This window comes from Moschus berezovskii, chromosome 14 (assembly GCF_049115385.1).
Source record: "Moschus berezovskii isolate FMDL1 chromosome 14, NW_MosBer_1.0, whole genome shotgun sequence".
Taxonomy (NCBI): Eukaryota; Metazoa; Chordata; class Mammalia; order Artiodactyla; family Moschidae; genus Moschus; species Moschus berezovskii.
The window spans coordinates 54,998,575-55,022,443 of NC_142473.1; the positions used below are offsets into that span (position 1 = coordinate 54,998,575).

At 36.3% G+C, this 23,869-nt stretch overlaps 1 protein-coding gene across 7 annotated transcripts in view; it reads left to right on the forward strand.

Moving 5' to 3' along the window:
- NUP98 (nucleoporin 98 and 96 precursor) overlaps positions 1 to 23,869 on the forward strand; it is an 89,096-nt gene that overhangs the window by 58,641 nt on the left and 6,586 nt on the right. For 6 of the 7 annotated variants that reach the window (XM_055423553.2, XM_088843137.1, XM_055423554.2 and 3 more), the window contains 10 exons: positions 4,807 to 4,984; positions 5,762 to 5,926; positions 10,875 to 11,057; positions 11,730 to 11,886; positions 13,233 to 13,662; positions 14,267 to 14,496; positions 15,920 to 16,186; positions 19,179 to 19,336; positions 20,135 to 20,278; positions 21,268 to 21,410. In XM_055423553.2, coding sequence (XP_055279528.2) covers positions 4,807 to 4,984; positions 5,762 to 5,926; positions 10,875 to 11,057; positions 11,730 to 11,886; positions 13,233 to 13,662; positions 14,267 to 14,496; positions 15,920 to 16,186; positions 19,179 to 19,336; positions 20,135 to 20,278; positions 21,268 to 21,410 — 2,055 coding nt within the window. Of the gene's footprint in view, positions 1 to 4,806; positions 4,985 to 5,761; positions 10,850 to 10,874; positions 11,058 to 11,729; positions 11,887 to 13,232; positions 13,663 to 14,266; positions 14,497 to 15,919; positions 16,187 to 19,178; positions 19,337 to 20,134; positions 20,279 to 21,267; positions 21,411 to 23,869 lie in introns of those variants that run through there. The other variant, XM_088843140.1, reaches the window with a different exon arrangement.

A 23,869-nucleotide genomic window follows, 5' to 3' on the forward strand; every position in this document is an offset into this window, starting at 1 on the left:
TCATCTGTATATCAGAGGTTGTTGATTTTTCTCCCAGCAGTCTTGAGTCCAGCTTGAAATTCGTCTAGCCGAGCATTTTGCATGATGTACTTACTCCACATATAAGTTAAATAAGCAGGGTGACAGTATACAGCCTTGACATACTCTTTTCCCAAGTTTGAACAATCTATTAGTTCCTGTCCAGCTCTAACTGTTGCTTCTTGACATATATATATGTTTCTCAGGTGGCAGATAAGGTGGTCCGGTATTCCCATCTCTTAAGAATTTTCCAGTTTGTAGTGATCTACACAGTCAAAGGCTTTAGCATAGTCAATGATGCAGAAATAGATGTTTTTCTGGAACTCTCTTGCTTTTTCAGTGGATGTTGGCAATTTGATTGCTGGTTCCTCTGCCTTTTCTAAATCCAGCTTGTACATCTGAAAATTCTCAGATCAAGTGCTGCTGAAGCCTAGCTTGAAGAATTTTGAGCATAACCATGTGAAATGAGCACAATTGTATGGTAGTGTGAACATTTTTTGGCATTGCCTATCTCTGTGATTGGAATAAAAACTAATCTTCTTCCAATCCTGGGCCACTAGCTGAGTTTTCCAAATTTGCTGACATATTGAGTATAGCACTTTAACAGCATCATCTTTTAGAATTTTAAAAGCTCAGCTAGAATTACATCACCTCCACTAGCTTTGTTCGTAGTAATGCTTCCTAAGGCCCACTTGACTTCACACTCTAGGATGTCTGGCTCTAGGTTAATGACTCCACCATCTTAGTTATCTGAATCACTAAGATCTTTTTTGTAGAGTTCTTTGTATTCTTGCCACCTCTTCTTAATCTCTTCTGTTCTTTTAGGTTCTTGCCGTTTCTGTCTTTTTTTCTTTTTGTAATTTATTTTTTATTGGAGGCAAATTATTTTACAATATTATATTGGTTGGTTTTGCCATATATTGACATGAATTCGCCCCGGGTTTACATAAGTTCCCCCTCCTGAACCCCCCTCCCACCTCCCTCCTCCCTTTATCCTCCCTCTGGGTCATCCCCGCATGCCAGCCCCGAGCATCCTATAACATGCATCGACCCTGAACTAGTGATTTGTTTCACATATGACAACATACGTGTTTCAGTGCCATTCTCCCAAATCATCCCACTCTCACCCTCTCCCACAGAGTCCCAAAGACTGTTCTATACATCTGTGTCTCTTTTGCTATCTTGTATACAGGGTTATCATTTGCATCTTTCTAAATTCCATATATATGCGTTAGTATACTGTATTGGTGTTTTTCTTTCTGGCTTACTTCACTCTGCATAATAGGCTCCAGTTTCATCCACCTCATTAGAACTGATTCAAATGTATTCTTTTTAATGGCTGAATAATACTCCATTGTGTATACGTACCAAAGCTTTCTTATCCATTCGTCTGCATATGGACATCTAGGTTGCTTCCATGTCCTGGCTATTATAAACAGTGCTGCAATGAACATTGGAGTACATGTCTCTTTCAATTCTGGTTTCCTCAGTGTGTGTGCCCAGAAGTGCGATTGCTGGATCATATGGCAGTTCTATTTCCAGTTTTTTGAGGAATCTCCACACTGTTCTCCGTAGTGGCTGTACTAGTTTGCATTCCCACCAACAGTGTAAGACGGTTCCTTTCTCTCCACATCCTCTCCAGCATTTATTGCATGTAGACTTTTGGATAGCAGCCGTTCTGACTGGTGTGAAATGGTATCTCATTGTGGTTTTGATTTGCATCTCTCTGATTATGAGGGATGTTGAGCATTTTTTCATGTGTTTGTTAGCCATGGTTATGTCTTCTTTGAAGAAATGTCTGTTTAGTTCTTTGGCCCATTTTTTGATTGGGTCATTTATTTTTCTGGAATTGAGCTGCAGGAGCTGCTTGTATATTTCGTTTCTGTCTTTTATTGTGCTCATCCTTGCATGAAATGTTCCCTTGGTATCTCTAATTTTCTTGAAGAGATCTCTAGTCTTTCCCATTCTATTGTTTTCCTCTATTTCTTTGTATTGTTCATTGAAGAAGTCCTCATCTCATCACTGTTCTCTGGAACTCTGCATTCAGTTGGGTATATCTTTCCCTTTCTTCTTTGCCTTTTGTTTCTCTTCTTTCCTCAGTGAACATCATAAAAAGAAGAGAACGTGTTAGTCACTCAGTTGTTTCCTGCCCATGGGTTGTAGCCCACCAGGCTTCTCTGCCTATGGAATTCTCCAGGCAAGAATACTAAAGTAGATTGCCATTTCCTTCTCCAGGGAATCTTCTGTAGTTAAAGACTGAGAGCTTTTCCTGTGAGATCAGGAATAAGACAGTAATGCCACCAGCATTCAACATAATACTGTAAGTCTTAACCAAAGCAGTTAAGATAAAGATTTAAAATATTCAAATTGGAAAGAGACGTTATCTCTCTTTACAGATGATGTGATCTTACATGTAGAAAGCCTAAAAATTCTACACAAAATAACTTACAGCTAATGAACAAATATAGCAAGATGCAAAATCAACACAATAAAATCAGTTGAGTTTCTGTACATTGACAATCTGAAAAGGTAGTTATGAAAACATTTTTGTTTATATTGGCATCACAAAGAATAAGATACTTTAGAAATAAACCAAAGAGGCAAAAAATTTGTACACTGAAAATTACAAAACATTGTTAAGAGAAAGAAGGCAAATAAATGAAAAGATATACCATGTTCATGGATTGTAGAACCTACAATTGTTAAGATATCCATGCTACCCTAAGCAGCCTACTGACTTAATGCAATCCCTATCAAAACCCCATCTGCAGCATTTGCAGAAATAGGAAAAATGATCCTAAAATGTGAAGAATCTCAATGGTACCATGAGCAGTCAAATTACCCTTAAAAAACAACAAAGCTGGAGGAATCAGACTTTCTGACTTGAAAACAAAGGTACAGTAACTGAAACAGTATGTTACTGTCATAAAGACAGACGTATATGGAACAGAACAGAGAGCCCCCACATATTAGAGAGCCCACACAGGAGACCTCACATAGATGGTTAAATGTTGAAGAGTTGTCAAGACCATGCAATGGGGAAAGAACAGTTTCTTCAACAAATAGTTTTGGGAGAACTGGATATCCATAACAGAAGAATGAAATTGGATGATTACCTTACGCCATAAATAAAAATTAATTCAAAATTGATCAAAGACCTAAAGCGTAAGACTTAAAACTATATTAAAAAAAAAAAGGTAAATATGTTTCACACTATATTTGACAAGATTCCTGTCTATGATACTAAATGCATAGACAGCAAATAGAGAAAATAGACTACATCAAAATTTTTAGGGCTTCTCTGGTGGCTCAGACGGTAAAGCATCTGCCTACAATGCGGGAGACCCAGGTTCAATCCCTGGGTCAGGAAGATCCTCTGGAGAAGGAAATGGCAACCCAGTCCAGTACTCTTGCCTGGATAATCCCATGGTAGGCTACAGTCCATGGGGTCACAAAGAGTCAGACATGACTGAGCAACTTGACTTTCACATCAAAATTTAAAACTTCTGTACATCAAAGAACTCAATCAACAGAATGAAAAGTCAGCAAACCATGTCTCTAGTGTGAGGATTAATATCCAGAATATGAGGAACTATTTAAAAAACAATTTTTAAAAAAAGCAATTAAAAATGGTCAGAGGACTTGGATATACAATATGATAGACAAAGCATATAAAAAGATGCTCAACATTGATGATAACCCATTAGGAGGTTAATTTAAAAGAAAAATAACATTTTTGCAAGAGTATGGAGAAACTGGAACCTTTGTGTATTTTGGTGAGAATATAAAATGTGGTGCAGCTGTTTTGAAAGAGTATATGGTTCCTCAGAAATTAGGAGTGATCCAGCATTTCCACTTCTGGGTATGTATCCAAAGCAGTTGAAAACAGAGTCTTGAAAAATATACATACCCATATTCACCGCAGCACTATTGATAATAGTCAAGAGATACAAGAAACCCAAGTGTCCATGAATAAACAAAATGTATATACACACCATGGAATATTAGTCTTAAAAAGGAAGGAAACTTTCACATGCTGCAGAATGGATGAACCTTCAGGACATTATGCTAGTGATTTAAACCAGCTGCAGAAAGAAAATTACTGAGAGTCACATGATTTGAGGCATCTAGAGTGTCAGATTCATAGGAGTAGTAGAATAGTGATATATTATACCTTCTTACCGCAATAGAAAATAATGTTAAAACTTATCTGTTTTTATGTGGTAATCACTGTACTAGATGCAAGGCATACTGAATGAATAAGGGCACAGTCCTTAATCTCAGATGTTGCTATTAGAAGGAATACATTACCATTACTATTATCAATTCACACTCATTTAATGGTTAATGTTAATACTGTGATGCTCCTCATATCTCATTCTGCAAGCTTTTGTCATTAGTGGTAGTTGCTGCTATTATTACTGTTGTTTTCACAGAGTACAGTATTTAGTATAAGACCTTCAGTAAGATTTAGGTCTTGGCCCTAGACTTGGTCAAGGATATATGGCTTAAGAGTTATTAAAATCAAATTGTAAATAATTGATGTGCCATGGTAGTTTGAAATAAGTGGAGTTTGACGCTCTTGAACCAGATATTTAGCTAGTTGATATGAGGGTAATTCCTTACTCTTAAGGCTAACTACGTTTGGAGCCAAGACTCAGGTTTATGAAACATCTGTGGAATAATTCAAAGGAACACAGGTACTTTTTTTGCTGTATATATAGATGTTACTTGGCTTTCTGGTCATAAATATGAAACATTTACATTTTACTTGATTGTACATTACAGAAAGGCTGAAGTTACATTGGATGGAGTTTGGCCAACAGATAAAACATCTCGTTGTTTAATAAAGAGCCCAGATCGACTTGCTGATATCAACTATGAGGGAAGATTGGAAGCAGTTTCAAGGAAACAGGGAGCTCAGTTCAAAGAGTACCGTCCTGAAACGGGTTCTTGGGTGTTTAAGGTATAGTTGTTTAACCTTGTTCTCATAAACTGTAGTTAGAAATTATAAACGGTGTATAGTATATAAGTTACATAGTTCTGATAAACTGACAAAAAAGTTAGAGTTAGAAGAGATCTTTTATTAAATTGCTTTTACAGATTAGAAAAAGATGTAAAGATTGATTTAAAGATACACCGTACTTTACTTCAAATTACACATCTCATTAAACCCCAGAGCAATACAGAGCTATTAATAAACTTCATGAGCACATGATTAAAATTCTACATCCAGTCTTATGACTACTTAGATACACTTCTTTGGTGTGGTTTTTCTAATTTGGGGATATCAGGCAGAATTTTTGTCTCTTGATAAATCAGTTCTTCCCAAATAATTGTTCTTTTTTTAAAGATTTCTAGGGTGTAGAAGTTGACTTGCTCCATTCCTTGCTAGTTTAGTCCAGTGGATTCTTCTGGACCAGTTGGATTATTTAGCTTGTTGAAGGCCTTTGTGTAGGTTGAGAACAATTGGGCAGTATATATATGTAAAAATAGTAATGGCTCTTTGGGATATTTTTTTCTGCATTAATGTTGATAATTATATGAGCAACTAGTTCACCTACCAGACACCATCTAAATCTTAGAGAAACAATAAAATGTGGTTAGGTGACATTTAACTGTGCTTTAAATACTTTGATCTCCCTCTCCATTATTCTTTTTTTAAAGCTAATTCTGCGAGATTGCAGCCTTTCTGAATATAACAGTTTTGAAATTGATTTTGTTGGATTCTTCTCCTCCTTAGGTCTCTCATTTTTCTAAGTATGGTCTTCAGGATTCTGATGAAGAGGAGGAGGAACGGCCATCCAAAACTAGTACAAAGAAGTTGAAGACTGCCCCTTTACCTCCTGCAGGCCAGGCCACCCCATTCCAGATGGCTCTTAATGGCAAACCAGCACCTCCACCCCAGGTAGAGACGGGACAATGAGTTTGAATGGAGTCCATGATACAGAAGTTGAAAGCAAGTCATTCAGCTAGTACAGAGCTGTTCTATGACCCCTCGAACTTTGAAGAGTACAAATGTATTGGCAGTCACGTTAAGAGAAGTACAAGGGGGAGGGCATGAGGTGGTACTAGCATCTGGTGTTTACTTGAGAGATTTAAAGAATTTTGCTGTTTGGATCATTCCTTCTACAGATTGTCATTCTTAAACACCTCCCTCTCTTTTCATTTGGACTTGCTGAATTCTGTGCTCAGTGATCAATTTAAGATAGTATTTTGCTTGTGTGGGTTAATGCAAAGTAAATCCTACTTTTGTTGACTACCTAATGTGCAGTTTAATCTTGTTACCTCCATGATTTTTTAAAAGTTCAGTTAGCTTTCTGCAAGGATTTTTAACTCCATTTTTCTCAAGGTGTTTGCTTATACTTCAGGTAATCTCTTAATATTTGTATTTTAACAATACATAATCTTTATGAAAATGCATAAGCTTTACAATATAAGTGAATTACTTGGCTTGGGGAGAGTAGGGGCTGCATTATTTATTGTAATTACTTGTATCATACTCTTTCGGTATTGTTAAGCCAATATAAACCTTTTGTCCTTGTAAGGAAAGGTTTGTAATTTAAATATCAGGTAGTTTCTTTGCTGACTCATAAAAATGAGTTTTACTTTCATTTGGATGTTGTTTATATTCAATCAAGTTATAACATTTTTTTTCCTCTGCTGCCATATTCCTTCAAAGAAGAGAATTTGATGCAAAATTTCTATGTAAAGCACCCTCTACCTCTCAGCTGCTAAAAGCAGGATCTTTGGAATTTTCCACGCTACAATTCTTATGGCTGCTGAAATGTGTGATTTTTATGATTGATTAAATAATTTTTTGGGAGGCAACTTTCTTGAGATTTTTGTGTATATATGTTCATGTTTGCGTGTATGGGGGAGGGGGAGGATATGGTATCAGTGGGAAATGGGAAATATGTTGACTCTTATGTTTATAATTATAGCATTTAGAATATCCCTCTATTTAGAGTACATCTCTTCCGAACTAAAAAAATGCTGTAAATGAACTTGATTTTCCAGTTACCCATATTCATTTTGTCTGAATCATATGCTTTGTATAATGCATGGTACAACATGGTTTTTAATCTTACAATGTATGTATTTCTTAGGATAAGAATCAGATAACCCTCTTTTCTCCCAATAAAAGTAATATGTAGGGTCCTAAAGATACAGTTGAAAAAGAAAAGCTTCATCTTGTGGACAGATCCAATTTATACAGTGTTGGCCATCAGTGATTTTTAGGCTCTTTAATTTCCAGAATGCAAATAGTAAATAACTATAAAATCTTGTGATGGCACTGCAGTAGGTAAGAGTCTTAAAAACTGAGCACCAGAAAATTTCAGGAGAACAAGGTTCTAGGATTAAGGGAGGTGGTAAGGATCAAGATGGGCAAAGAGAATATTGTGAGTAGGTGTCTTTTTCAGATAATCTCATTTGATTGAGGAAGTGGATGGTCCTCCTTTTGAATGCAGAAGGGAGAAATGGGTAGACTTGTTTAGATATTTGGGCTAATGTGTTAGAGGAGAAACAGGGAGCTCTGGAGAACTTTTTTGTCCTAATGCCTAGTGACCTGCATCATGATAGGAGAAATGCCAGTGGCTGCGCAGTTTTCAAGTTATTAGCAACAGAAGCTACCTTTTACTTGGCATGAGGAAAATAACCTGAGCCATCTGAATAAACTGGAAACAGCAGTCTTCTCATCCCAGCAACAAGATGACTGTCACCCGGCTCCCTAAAGAGATTGATTTCTGTGATACTGTGTTCTTTAGGTCTGTTATAGCTATTTTTCTCTGACTTGGGGCAAGGGTTGGGCCTTCAGTAAGGCATTAGGAAGATACATAGTTTTGTTTAATGATTACATGTATCCTACTATCTATTATATAATCTCCTCAGTCCCCTCTTTGCAGTTCATTCTTAAATCCTGCTTTGTTCCTAAAAAAGCAGGTGAATCTAAGCAACCAGAAAACAGACCCTAAACATTAGACCACCAGAGAACTCCCCTTCTATTAAGTTAGAGAAAAGGCAGAAAAACCTTAACCACAGATGAATTAGGTCAGTTGTAGAAACATTTGTTGGGTAGTTGGAGCATTTGTTCTAAAACGCTGATCTGAAATGCAGAGTTCAGCTGATTGCATAAGTACCTTGGAGAACTTTGATTCCATGTGTCTGGCATTGGGGCTCAGGCATATTTATATCTTAAATGTTTTCCCCCAGGTAATTGAGATATGTGCAGCCTGGTTTCAAAACTGTCAGAAGGCTCCAGATCTTTAGCACTGAGGTAGAGAGACATGTAGCTTTTTACCTCAGCCTTATACTGCAGTATAACTTGTGTTCAGTCCCGTCAAGGCACACTAGTGGACTTGCTCAGAACTTAGCATTGTTCTCTCGATAAGCACATTCAAATAACTGTAAAAACTGTTTAAAGGGAAAAAAAGGATTAGAATTCAGAAGAAAATTATGTTTTATCTTGTATTTACTTAAAAAAAAGGAAATGAAGTGGCAGCTATCTAAATTTATCCTGTTGAAGAGTGGAAGTTTCTAAAAACTTTAAAGGTTTCAGTCCTGAAACCTCACCTTCCATATATCTAAAGAAAGTCATTTTACGAGATATTGTCTATTTACTTAGTATTTGTAATGGGCCTCTCAACTCCTCACCCCTACACCCTTCTTTCCTTACTCAGTTTCTTCTGTGTCACCAGTTTTTTATTAGTCTGCTTTTCTTTCTAGGGCTGGCTCTGAAGAAGAACCTGATCTCCAAAGATTTCTCAGAAAATAACGTCTTTTGGGGTAGTTTATTGTAGTTACTTAGGTATACTTAAAATTCACACATGAGGGTTCTAGGAGTTTACCAGGTCCTCATAGTTTAACAGTAATTCACTTCCCCCATCTACTTACTAGATGATACTAGTTTTGAAGTCAGTGCATGAGGATGAAGCAAATAAAACCTTGATTGCATAGCATTCTTAAAGATAGTCTTGAGTCCCTCAGTCTCCAGACTTTGATAAAATCCTACCAGTTTGCTTCTAAAAGTGTTCTAAATGAGCACCTTTTCGTTACTATTAGTCCTTTGTTGAATAGTATAGTAAATTGAAACTCTCCTCCTCCTCCCTCTCCTCTCATCTATACTTGCTCCTTATCCTTTCATAGTTACTAGCCTTTGCTCCTGTGTGGCAGGCACTGCATTAAATAAGTAAATGTGGTGAATTTAACAATGTGGTTAGTGTTAGATACAGAAAATAGTAGGCTATATCTGCTTTCAAGCGTTTACAATCTGGTGGGACAAAAATAATATATACATGAAATTATAACATACATTGTGTGAAATAGGTATAGACAAGGTATTATGGGAGCCCAACAGAAAAGAGTACCCTGACATTTTGACAGAGGATGGGGAATCTTATAACTTTCTTTAAAGTGAATTGGTTAAAAATGAACATTCCAGGGGGGCATTGGAATGTTCTTCTAATTCCTGTAATTAATAATGGGAGGATCGTCACCAGGGTTTTCAATTTCTTTTTTTTTTTTTTTAGAATTTTAAAGCATCAAAGTATCTTGCCTGTAGCCTCCCCAATAGGTTTAAATATATATATCACTTTTGTCTTTTAACCATTTAGCCTCCAGTTTTGTTAGAGCAGTCTTTAGGGATTGTTCACAACTTAAGTAACAATTCACTACATATCCAGCACCTCAACATTTCTACAGTTATAGATGGCAGTAGTCATTCTTTTAGTAAGGATGTTTGTTAAAGGATTTCAGGGGAGTAATAGATAATATACTATTGAAGATAAAGTTTAAAAAGTTACACTAATGGTCATTTCTTGGTTCAAAGAAATCACGAAACTTTTTTATAACCACCTATTGTATAATTGGATCCATTTGAAGTTTACTGTGAAACAGGCCACTCATGAAAGACAAACCAGAAATTGTGGAAGGTTAGTAATCTACAGATGATATATTATGAAAGAAAAATAGGTAGAACAACTTTTAGCTTTGAGAATGTTTCATAAATTAGCATAGCCATTTGTTAACATTTTACCAGATCATGTGTGAGTTTAGGACATATTTAATGTGAATTTGCATTGAGCCAATTTTACAGTATGTTTCAGCTTTATAAATGTTTACCTTTTTAAACCATAGACTGTTAATCATGACTATATCTTTAAAACTCCCTAATAATTGTAAATCTAACTCTTGACACATTTAAAACACCTAAAAGAACTATTCCCAGATTAAAATTGTTCCTAGTAGTACTTTGTTTTTTCTTTTGGGAAACACATTCTTCATCTGATACAATATTCCATGTGATACTGCACAGGTGGAGCTAACCTTAGGGTTCAGCCTCCCAAAAAATAAATTCCAGGCCCAAAATTGTGTTTGTGATAACTAGAAATTTATTTCTAAATGCTTTTAAGAAAATGCAAAGGTACTAGAGACTTTGATATTTGTGTCTTTTATTCTATCTTCCCCATGGCGTCTGGCTGCAAGGCACTGTGAGGTCATGGTAACTCTGTATAAATCAGAAAATTATAGTTGCTAACTAAATCAAGTAAGGCATAATCATAGTCTCAGGTTGACTATTTTTTCAGTATGTGTGCTGGCTTAGGTCCAGGCTCCAGACCATAATATTATGAAAGGGTAATTCCATGAATCTTCATTTGGATCCCAAGTAATAATAGAGGAGTTTTGGGGAAATTGTTCTTCAATACTCTAGCAAATATATTACCTTACATTATGATAGAATGGGCAGAATCTAATGTTGTTATATCATATTTTGAATAAAGTAAATATGGTCTAGAAGCTCTGTGTCTATCTGGTATCATTTAATGCTGCTTCCCTGATCTTTCTGCTGTCTACAGAGCCAGAGCCCAGAGGTGGAGCAGTTAGGGAGGGTTGTGGAACTGGACAGTGACATGGTAGATATCACCCAGGAGCCAGTTTCGGAATCCATGTTAGAAGAGAGCGTGCCTGAGGATCAGGAACCCGTGTCCGCCTCAACACACATTGCATCTTCACTGGGAATTAATCCACATGTGTTACAGGTGAAGTCCTAACCCACCCTTATTATAAGAACCCAAACTAGTATTCATCTTCCTTTCTTAATACCAGGCGTTTTCTTTCATTAGTCCCTTAAGGGCATTGAACGGTCACTGGAATGAGAAAAAAACAGGAATATGGCCCATGTTCAGGCGTCATTTTGCCATTGGTGGAAGGAAGGCTATCTTGAGATTCAGAAAACCTAGATTCTAGGCCCAGTTTTGTAACTATTACTGTGTGACTTTAGGCAAGCCGTTTAACATCTGTGAGCACTGATTTTTCTCTATAAAATATGAACTTCATTTACAGAGAGGTTTTGAGGCTCTGGAAAGTGCTCCACAGAAGTGTTTTGGTTTTTTTAATTGTAATTACAAGTTTCTTTAAGCTGTCTCAATTTCTCCTTGCCTATGCCTTTTGTCATATTATGAATTTAGCCTTTGGCTTATATTTGACTTTAAAATTCATTCAGCAAATAGGTAAGCTGCTGCTGTGTGCCAGTTTTATATAACTTCTGTCCTTCAGGTACATACAGTGTAACAGAGTTAGTCACACAAATGTACTAGCTCTGGACTTGACCTGAGGCAGAGCTTTTTAATTGGTTGTTGTAAGCTGCGTTTTTCTTTTATGGCCTTTGGATTTGGGGGAGCACATTCATTCTATAGATATTGCTTTTTTAGATCATGAAAGCATCACTGCTTGCTGATGAAGAAGATGTAGATGCGGTCCTGGATCAGCGCATCACTCGCCTTCCTTCTAAAGCAGATACTTCTCAAGAAATATGTTCTCCCAGGCTCCCCATCTCAGCAACTCACTCATCAAAACCTCATTCATTAGGTACTGTAAAAGATGCTCTTTTACAAGAAGGCTGTAAAGTCTGGCTTTTCACATTTCTTCTAAGCTGAGTCAACTTCTGTAGCAAACAACTCCAAACTATGATCATGGGTGCAGATGCAAAAGTTGTATGGGAAAAAAAAGCGTTTGTGTTTTGTTTAGGGGTTTGTTTTTATTTGCTTGCTTATGAGTGTGCCTTAGATAGTAAGCTCAGTTCTCCTAATTTTTATCAGACCTTAGAAGAATCAACAAGTTGTTCTGTACTCTACTCTTTGTGCAATTCTAACACTATCCTTATTGTTTTCTAGGGGCAAATGTTGTTTCCTGTCATGTACAAAACTTTTCAGATTTTTGCTTTCCCCTGAAATTTGCCGAATTTCCAGGAAAGCAATTTCCTGTTCTATTTTAAAGCTTTTCTTATCTCTTCTAGTGGACTTATAATTATGTGGGATTGGAGCTAGAGTATTGATATCAATAAAAGAGTTAAGCAGGTATAATTTCAAAACATTTTGAGAGCCAGAGGACCTACCAGGAAGGGATATGTTATGTTGCCTTAAAAACTGTTTTTCAATTCTTTTGAGTACCCTTATTAACTTTCCTTTAAAAAATGCTTTAATGAAACATCAGTTAAACGTTTATAAGCTTTTCCATGATGAACACTACATGAAAATCTCATACTTCAATCAGCGATTTCCTTGCTTTAGACAGGAAGTAAATAAAATTGAAAAGCAGGCAAAAGTAACAAAAACTATCCTCCTGAAAGGCATATATGCAATTAGAAGATATCTCAGTGGGTTTGGTTTCTTAATTCTAGCATTGAGCGCTGGAGTGGTAGGAATTTTGAGTTTTGATCTTGCCAACTTTTATTATATTGACTAAAGAGGAAATATTTGCATTTTGATAAGGGCATGAGCATTGGTGTCAGATTTACCTGGGTTTATCTGTCAGTACTGCCACTTAGTAGCTTTGTAGATTTGGACAAGTCACTTAACTGAGCCCAGTTTTCTCATCTGTAAAATGAGGACTGCAATGTTCTTCATTTAAAGTTATTGAAGGATGAAATGAAACAGTGTATACAAATGGATTATATAGAGTCTGCTTCAGATAAGTGCTAGATAGATTTTAAATACTAGCAGTAGTGTTGTTGTTGACATCATCATTAGAATTCCTGTCTTGATTTCCCATGTGAAAATTATTTCTGCAGTCTGATATAACATGCTTCTAGTCATCTATATCTGATTTAATTATTGATAGTTTAATAAAATTATAATTTCAGCCTTGCTGGTTGTTATTGTTCAAGAATCAATAGGCTGTATTTTCTAATAGTCTTTTTTTCCTCCTTATTTTAGTAAGTGGGTTACTACAATCAAAATTTACAAGTGGAACTTTTCTTTCACCAAGTGCCTCTTTACAAGAATGTCGTACTCCCAGAACGTCGTCGTTGATGAATATCCCGTCCACATCCCCTTGGTCTGTCCCTCCACCCCTGACTTCTGTGTTTACGGTGCCCAGCCCAGCCCCTGAGTTTCCATTGAAAACAGTGGGTACACGCAGACAACCAGGCCTAGTCCCTCTTAAAAAGTCTGTCACCTATGGAAAGGGGAAGCTCCTTATGGACATGGCCCTATTTATGGGACGATCATTTCGGGTTGGTTGGGGCCCCAACTGGACACTCGCTAATAGTGGAGAACAGCTGAGTGGTTCTCTGGAACTGGAAAATCATCAGATTGCTGACTGTATGGAATATGGATTCCTGCCTAATCCAGTAGCTGTTAAATCGTGAGTCACATTTCCTTATGTTTTTGAGAATGGCAATGTGGTAGGTGAACAAAAGCTTTTCATCACCAGGAGACACAAAGTCGGGGCTCCACTTTGTGATTTTCTAGATATATTCTTAGCACAGTTTTATTGGCTAAATTAAAAATTATGTAATACTTACCTAATGATAACTGTTAATAACTTGCCATTAATAACTCCATTTGTATCATCAAGGTATGAAGGATATATTAATTCTTACCTAATGGTTAAACTTCAGTTGGAAAAGATAACAGACCCAAAGCTAATTGCTGTAGCATTCCTTGAGTTTTCATCCTTTTTATCGCATTAGTCATTTTTCCATTTTCTCATTTAAGATATTTGTAATTTCTTCACATATAAGGTATATTCTCAATAAAGCACCTTCTCTGTATCTTTGACCTAATAAGGTAAATGTATAAACTGTGGATAATCCTTTATAGTTTGATATTAGGAAGCAGAATTTCTTTAAAGTCACAGTGGGATGTTTGTATCCAATATTGTAATTCTATAAAAAGAAAGATTTTATTGTAGGAACATTCTGCCATCTGTCTTTATTTTCTGTCTTATTTGTTATTTGCCCTTGTAGCCTAACTGAGTCTCCATTCAAAGTTCACTTGGAAAAACTTAGTTTGAGGCAAAAGAAGCTGGACAAAGACCTGCAATTATACCAGACATCTCTGGAGCTTAAATTAAAACATAGCACTGTTCACGTGGATGAGCTGTGTCCTCTTATTGTCCCCAATCCGGGAGTTGCTGTCATCCATGACTATGCAGATTGGATTAAGGAAGCATCAGGAGATTTATTGGAACCACAAAGTGAGTATGGGCTATGCGTCTAACCTTTGATGTCCCAGGAACAGTAATAGCACCATACGTTCATACCTGGATGTATTTCCTCATGCCAGTGCAGTGGGTGGATGCCTGAGCTTGGACTTAATCTGTAGTTGAGTTGTGATGAACAGAATCTCAAGCAGGGAGAAATCCTATCGTTTCTTTATCATCACTTTAGAGGAACTGTAATGTATGAATTTATGAAATTAGATCTCTTACCCCACCCAGAGAACATAGAGTTCCTACCTAAGTCCTACTCATTCTTCTGTGTCTAATTCAAGTCCCACTTGTTCTTCCCAACAACTTTGGTGATTATGACTTCTCTCCCTGACCTTTCTCACTATTACCTTTCTATAATGATTGTGACCATGTCTTTCTGAACCCGTACTTTGATTAAGGGCTTTTCTAATTTGGACACTTAATTTCAAGGAAAATTAGAAAAATTTAACATGTAGAAAAATTACATGTTTCACACATCAGTTCACATCACTTTTATTGCAAAATTTGTACTATTTTAGAATGTTCCGTACCACACATTTTGGAGCTTGCTTATGTTCATTTCTTTGTATTTGCTTCAGTTGTCTCGTCTCTTCAAATATGTGAGTCATCATCCCAGTGCATACTTGTGAATAGCATAAAGTGGTAAACAGTGCTCCCTTTTTGTTTTCCTTCACCATGGGCAGTATAGCATAGTGATTAAGAATTAGACTCCAATTACTTGAATTTGAATCCTGGCTCTGTTACATTTTGCCTGTAATTTTGAGCAAGTCACTTAAAGTTCCATATCTCAGTTTCCTCATCTGTGAAATGAAGATGGTAGCTATCGTAGTTATATTGTGTAGATAGAGTTGGTTTACTCTTGAGGACATTTGAACAGTATCATTTAGGCTCGCTAAATTGTTAGGCTTTAGCAGAGATTAATCCATCACAAGTTCTTAGAGCACTGTCTATTTCTTAATTAATCATTTGTGAACAAAATTTGATCAAATCAGAGGATTTTTCTCCATCGTTTGAGACTATATTAGCCGTAATTAGGTAACCCACTCCAGTATTATTGCCTGGAGAATCCCATGGATGGAGAAGCCTGGTAGGCTACAGTCCACGGGGTCGCAAAGAGTCGGACACGACTGAGCGACTGAACAGAACAGAACAGAACAGTATGTTTAAAGGAGCATAGAGTTAGATTTGTTTGTAAGTACCATGGGAGCATGGAGTAAGCAGGCAGTTCTACCACACACCTCTGGAGCTTGTAAGACACAGCTGAGTGAGATGCAGACAGAGAAAGCAACTCTGTTGTTGGGGGTATTCATTAACTGATGTATTTTTAATGCCATAATTAAAGTGATCCCCTCTCTGTAGTTATTGTATGACTTTGTGTCATTGCATTGTTTTTCTGTCCATTTCTTAGTTGTGAAGCACTGGAGCCTAACATGGACATTATGCGAAGCTCTGTGGGGCCACCTGAAGGAGCTTGATAGCCAGCTGGATGAGCCCAGTGAATACATTCAGATTCTGGAGCGAAGGAGAGCTTTTTCTCGCTGGCTCTCTAATACTGCCTCACCTCAAATTGAGGAAGAAGTCTCTTTGACGCGAAAAGACAACCCTATGGAGGCTGTCTTCAGCTACCTCACAGGCAAGAGAATCAGTGAGGCCTGCTCCCTGGCCCAGCAGTCAGGTAGGACATACAGTCCTCTGCACTTCTGCCTACTTCCTGTTCACTGTCCCTACCCCTTAACTGTGGGTTTGCCCTTTTCTTCTAACCTGAATATTAAGTATAAACTTCCCAGCAAGATTGCTGGTTTCTCCAAAATAGATAGGAACTGTGCCTTCTGGTTTTCCTTTTATAATCTTAAATTTTAATTAAAGTTATTTTAATTTTATATGCTATACATGCATTTGCAGTAAAAGTAGAAAATGCAGATAAGCACAGAGTAGTAAACCAAAATCACCTAAATCCTTTACTACTATTCACTGCAAACATTTCAATGTGCAGTTTGTATTTAAAATGTTTACTTTGTAATATATAGAGAGTATATATAAATATGTGCATACAGAGCAACATATGCGTGTATTATTTTAAGATAGTATCCTGTTATATATATTTTTTTGCATTCTGTTTTTTTTTCATGTAATACATTGCAAATGTTATATAGATATTGTAGTCAAATACTTCTTAATATTCTTTCATACATAAAATGTGCCATGTTAGCAGATTTCTTTCGACATTTAGGTCCCCCTACTGAACTTCTTAAACATATATGTCTTGCACTGATTCACTTATTTCATTCAAATAAACATATAGAAGTTTAATTTTTGGACTTCTCATACATATATGTGTGTGTGTAGTTCCACATTAATTAGTGAGAGGCATTCAGCAAGTAGTTACTAAATGTCTAGATTAAAATCTTGATAGGATTAAAGTATGACATAGTTCAGTTTAATATGTATATAATTAAATCCTTGATCAAACTTTATTGAAACCTTGTTTACTGAAGCCAACTAATTGGAGCCATCAACTGGGTTTATTTTCAACTTGTGGCTTAGGTAGTCATCATACATTTATACAATGAAAACTCATCTTCAGGATTGACCTTCTATTAAGTTATAAAGATTATAAACCATTTAAGAGATAACACATAGACGTGAGTAGAAGAGGATTGCTGGAAGTCAGGTCCTTAGATTTATTCATTCACAAACTCTACTTTTCCTCCCCCTTTTTTTCTTACCCTAAGATTAAGCTTTTGACAAGGCACTATGTTTCAGCTTATTAAAAACTTTTGTTTCACTTCCTACCTCCACTTTCAATAATTGGTAGAGAACTAACTAAACAAAGTCAAGAATATAGAATACTTAAAACACTGTCAATAAGAAGCATTACTTAAGAGACTCCTCAAATTAATAATCTAAGCTTCTATGTTGAGGAATTAGCAAAAGAAGAGAAAACTAAACCCAAAGGTAGAAGAAGGAGGAAATATTAAAGATTAGAACAGAATTCAGTGATAATGAAAACATAGAAACAGTAGAGGAATTGATAAAAACCAAAATTAGTTTTTTGAAAAGATCAAGAAAGTTTATAAATCTTTTAACTACACTGACAGTGAAAAAAAGAGGAAAGATACATTGCCAAAAATAGGAATGAAAGGGTGACCATCACTACTACAGAAAAGGAAATACTATGAGAAATTCTGTGTCAACAAATGCAACAACTTGGATGAAATTGAAAATTCCTAGGAAGGTATAATTATCGAAACTCAAGAAAAAGTAGAAAATCTAAATACATCTGTAAGAAGTTTAATTAGTAATTTGCAATCTTCACTTAGAAAAGCTCAGGCCCAGATGTCTTCCCTGGTGAATACACTTAAGCTTTTAAAAGAAGAAAGAATACGAAGGAATTCCCTGTCAGTCCAGTGGTTAGGACTCCAGGCTCTCACTGCCAAGGGCCCAGGTTCAGTCCTTGGTCAGGGAACTAAGACACTGCAAGCCGTACATTGCTTCAAGATGAAAGAAAGAATACCAATATTCTACAACTGTTCCAGAAAATAGGAGGGAGCACTTTTTACCTCACCTATGGCAACGTTATTGTCCTGATATCAAAGCAAATCTAACTGCATCTGACATCATACTTAATGTTGAAAAGACGGGATGATTTCACCCTAAGATTGGGGACAGCAGTCACAGCAATGTGAAATCAGTATAAGGATGAACATTCACATCAATGGAACAGAAATGAGAATCCAAATATAAAACTCTTGTTCTTACAATCAGTTGAGTTTTGCCAAAAGTGCCAAGATAGTTTAAATGTGAAAAGGACAATCTTTTCAACAAATAATATTGGAATAGTTGAATGTTCACTTCAAAAGATGAATTTAGATCCTTACATCACACCATACATAAAATCAACTTGAAGTTTTCTAAACTCCTTCCATTTGTTCAAGTACATGTTCTTGTCATTAAGGAAAGTCCATGTGAATGGCGGAAGCTAAATTGGTTGATCAGAGCCAAGATAGATGACCTTAGTGATTGAATCAAGATATGATATACCAGTTTCTTCTCAGAATTTGTCCAGTAGATACACAGAAATAACCTTTTTTCCTTTATTGTGATTCATTTAGAATACTAGCCGCTCATGGTCAAATGGGCTGCAACATTTACTGTGTGAATCATAGTCCAGTCATGTTTTGGTTACTTGCATACAGGTAATCAGGGAGACGGCTCAACGTATTAACACATTTCCAGATGTGTTCCTGACGCATGATTTCTTTCCTCCAGGTGTCTCTAGTGTGTGAAGGAAACGCTTTGTGATGAGAGCCTTAGTTTCTGGGCAGGACAGTACTTTAGTCATGTAAGCACTGACCCATATCCAAAAACAAAAGGACAAGGAAAAGGAGCATTGACTTTAAGGAGGTCAGTTAGGGATGAAACAAAAAATTATTCTCTTAATTTATTGTCTAATTCTCTGTGTACTATACAGTCTGTATGTAACTAGGTTAAGCTACTTTGAAGATTTTCTACCCTAGTCAAAACTTTTCTACTCAGTCTTTCAGCACGACTGCCAAAAGCAGTCAGAGGTGTTTCTGGGGGCCAGAAGAAATAAGATAATGCCCCTAAGTGTTTTTCCAAGTCTATAAATTCTCAGCATCACCAGAGAACTTCTGTTTCTCTTGTAGGTGATCATCGTCTTGCTCTTCTTTTATCCCAATTGGTTGGCAGCCAGTCAGTCCGTGAGCTGCTTACTATGCAGCTGGTGGATTGGCATCAACTCCAGGCTGACTGCTTCATCCAGGAGGAGAGACTGCGCATCTTTGCCCTCTTGGCTGGAAAACCGGTATTTTCCTCTTTTCTTGTGAACTCACATAAATTTTCTCATAGATTCAGAATTGCCTGAAGTTAAGGCAAAGAGCTATCTTTTAAGTTGCACATTGTTACCTATAACTAAGCAACTTGTATTTAACTTTGAGCAGAAATATTTTCAAATTAGAAAGGTACAGTATGTACATTGTGGGGGAAGAAAATACTGGTTGTATAGAAATTAAAATGTTAAAATTTGCCATATCCCCTATCATAGTGATAAACAACATAATTCGTTATCTGTCTTTCTAAACATATTTTAAGTATATTCTGACATATATGCATGCACATTTATACTTGTATATATTCAAATAGAATTATAAACAGTTCTGCAACTTTTCTTGGAAACTTACTGAATATGGATACTTTTTCATGTTGTTTGGCCTCTCTTTTTTTAATAGCCACTTCTCTTTCATTTTATGTGTGATGTGTCATAATGACTTTAAGCCAGTTTTCTTGCTGCCTACCTGTTTTGCTTGCCATCAATTTCCAGAAACATATTCACTGATCAGAATTTATTCACATCTTAAAAAGTTGGCCACTGTGGGCAGTGAGTGGTTCTCATCACTTCTCAGCACACTTACTGTCTAAGTGCCCCCTATTGAGTCTACCCAGTCACCTGCCACCAGGGAACTGTGTAGTTTATATCTTGGCCGTTAACACTGCTATTTAAATCATTTAAAATGCAACTTGAATAAGTTAGCAGCGTGCAGGCCTGGGCAGTAACAAGGTAACATATAATATAGACCTGTGGTGGTGATTTTGCCTCCTGCAGGTGTGGCAGCTCTCAGAGCAGAAGCAAATCAATGTGTGCTCCCAGTTGGATTGGAAACGCTCCCTGGCTGTCCATCTTTGGTATTTGCTTCCACCAACAGCTTCCATTTCCAAGGCGCTCAGCATGTATGAAGAAGCATTTCAGGTACATGTATCCAGTAGAACTAAGCACGAGTCCTGGTAGGAGTTCTGGTTTTACTAGAAAAGTAATCCAGAGGAAAAAAAAAACCCATCAAATCACACTTCACAATACTTTTTTCTAACTACTTTTTTGAAATTACTGTAAAATTGAAATGGACACCGGAAATCTGATGGGAAATTTCTTCAAATATCTGCTTCTGTTTTGCTTAATACAATGAGTTTCCACAATTTACTCTCTTTTTTTAAGTGATTTTATTATTTTTTGCTACGCTGGGTCTTTGTTGCTTCACTCAGGCTTTCTCTAGTTGGGCGAGTGGAGGCTACTCCTTAGTTGCAGTGTGCGGGCTTCTCATTGCGGTGGCTTCTCTTGTGGAACACAGGCTCTAAGGCATGTGAGCTTCAGTAGTTGTGACACATGGGCTCAGCTGCCTCTTGCCATGTGGGATCTTCTTGGACCAGGGATTGAACCAGTGACTTCTGCCTTGCAAGACAGACCCTTAACCACTGGACCATCAGGGAAGCCCATAATTTATTTTCTTACTACTGTTTTCCTGCACCAACATCAGAGGGTTTTTCTTCATTCCTAATGCTGTTTTATTCCTTCAGGAATTCCCTGAGCTACAGCCTGACCTTATGTTTAGTATAGCCCCAAATTAACACATCTGAAATTTGCCTCTACATATCATTATATTAATATTTCATATTCCTTGTCTATTTGGAGGTTAAAGTATTCTTAATGTTTTTAGTGCCATTATTTGGTTCTTTTCTTACTGTTAATTTTTATTGTCTTTGATATCATTTGCCAGAATTATTTGTCAGGGAAAAAAGAACACTAAAAAAAAAACTGAGTGTAATGAAGTTTAAAATCCTTGAAACACTCCTTTAGCGGATGTCACATCATTCTTAATACATGTCTGAGTAACTGAGACATAGTATCATCTAGTGAAACACACTTGCAGCTGATGTATTGTTTTATCAAATTCTTAACTTCAGAATACCTCTGAGGGCGACAGATATGCCCGCTGTCCACTTCCCTCATACCTGGAGGGCTCTGGATATGTGGTAGAGGAGGAGCAAGACTCACAGAGACCTCTTCAAGATGTCTGCTTTCACCTTCTAAAACTCTACAGTGACAGGTAAATCATGTGATATAATCACTTGAGGGCTCCATGAACCTTAGGGAGTTCTTTCCCTTTTATATGTGATTAAATTGCCATAAGACATAAGATTATATTAATCACAAAATAAAACAGTAATGGAGTTCAAAGATCATGGGAACTAGAATTAGAAATCTAAAAATTTACATTTTAAAACAATTATATTTTAATAAAAATTTTTAAAAAGCAAAATTTTAATCAACTTCAATGAGATACAGTTTATATATATTGATAATAAAGTATGTGGTTTGATATTTTTTTAATATAATGTAACTACCGTTACTATCTGGATAGCATTTACGTTACCCTCCAAAAGTTCCCTCATGTCCCTTTGCAGTCAGTCCACACCCCAGACAACTACTGACTTTTCATTATTGTCGATTACTTTTGCTAATCTTTTGTAATTACTTTTGTTATCTTTTGTGCCTGCTTTTTTTTTAACCCAACATGGTGATTTTGAGATTTATCCATGTTAATATGTATATCAGAAATTTAATTTTTATTCATTCGTTAGTGAACAGTTTTTTTTGTCTTAAGATATTAAGAATAAAGCTGCTGTGACCACTTGTATCTAAAAGTCCCATCAAGATCTGTAATTGCTCCAAATCCTCCTCAAAATTTGTTATTATTGGCTTTTAAAACTTTTATCATTTTAGTGTGCATATAGTGGTGTCTCATTTTTGTGTGCTTAATAAGAAATTAATATATTAACATGTTATTATATCTAATCAAATAATTTAAACTATCTCAGAGCTGTCTTTTTACCTTACGTCAGAAACACTGAGCAGTTTTCTCCAGTCAGAAGTAGTAGCTCACATCTCACTTCAGTTCTTTACATACTTTCTTTTAAATTAACTATACTAATTCTAGAATAATAGACTCTTATTGTGGTAAAATACACATAACTAAAATTGAGTTTTAATTTGCATTTCCATAATACCTAATGATGGCAACCATTTTTTCATGTGTTTATTTAACATTTTCTTCCTAAAATGTCTGTTGAAATCTTTTGCTCCCCTGCCCACTTTAATGGAGGTATCTAATAGCTCTTTTTTATGTTGTAATAGTTTTTTTCTTGAGTCAGTTTTGTTCATTTGTTTTTCCTAAGGAATTTTTCTGTTTCACCAAAGTCACCAGATTTATTGGCACAAAGTTATTTGTAACTTGTCCTTATTCTTTTTTAATGTCTGTAAGAGATTGAAAAGGCAAGCCACAGATTGGGAGAATATATTTGCAATTCATATATCTGATAAAGAACTTTAATCCAGAACATGTAAAGAACTCTTTGAACTCAATAATAAGAGAACAGTCCAATTTAAAAATGGGAAAATATTTCAAAGATGCTTCACCAAAGAAGATCTACATGTCAAGCCCTTGAAAAGTTGTTTAACATCAGTAGACATCAGGGACATGCAAATTAAAGCTGTCATGCGATGCCACTACCCATCAGTTAGAATGGTTAGAATTTTTAAAAGACCTTTAGCAAATGTCATCATGGATGTGGAGCAATTGAAATTCTCAATACTGCTGGGGAAAAATGTAAATAATACTGGCACTTGGGGAAAGAGCTTGGCAGCTAAAAAAAAGTTGAACATACACCTACATACGTATGATTCTGTCATTCTACTCCTACGTATTTACCTGAGAGCAATGTCTATGTATGTGTTGATAGCAGTTTTATTTGTAAAGGTTCAAAACAGAAAACAGCCCAAATTTCCATCAGTAGGTGATTAGATAAGCCAATTGTGGTACATCTCTACAATGGAATACTATCTCACCAGTAACTGTTGATAACACACAACAGCATGGCGAATTATAAAGTACTTTTACTTAGTTTTGAAGAGATGAGACAAAAAAACTTCTTCCCCAAATTATACCTACTGTTTTATTTCAATTTATATAAAACTGTAAAATGCAAACTAATCTATAATGATAGAGGAATCAGTTGTTGCCTGGGAAGAGTAGGTGTAGGGATAGGCAGGAGAGAGGAGTCACAGAGGGGCTTCTGGAACCTTTTGGAGGTGATGGGTTGGCTTGTTATCTTGAGCTTGGTGGTAGTTTCACAGGTGTATATATGTGTTTGAACTTGGAAAAATTGTACTACATTCTAAATATAGTTATTGTATGTCACCTCTTTTACTGTCAAAAAAGAAAAGAGGAAGAAAAGCATCTATCTCAATGTGCCAGAAACAGAAACCAAAGCCAGACTGAGATAGTAAATCCTTCTTAGTTTAATTACTCATTCGCACTAGCCATATTTCAAGTGTTTAATAGCCACACATGGTTAGTGGCTATCTTATTGGTCAAAGCAGATTATAGAACATTTCCATTGTCACACAAAGTTCAGTTTGACAGTACTGGGCAAGAAAAACTACTCATTACTTGGCGAGGTGTAGGTACTTGTAAACTGTCTGGGATCTTAGGTGAAACGGAAACAC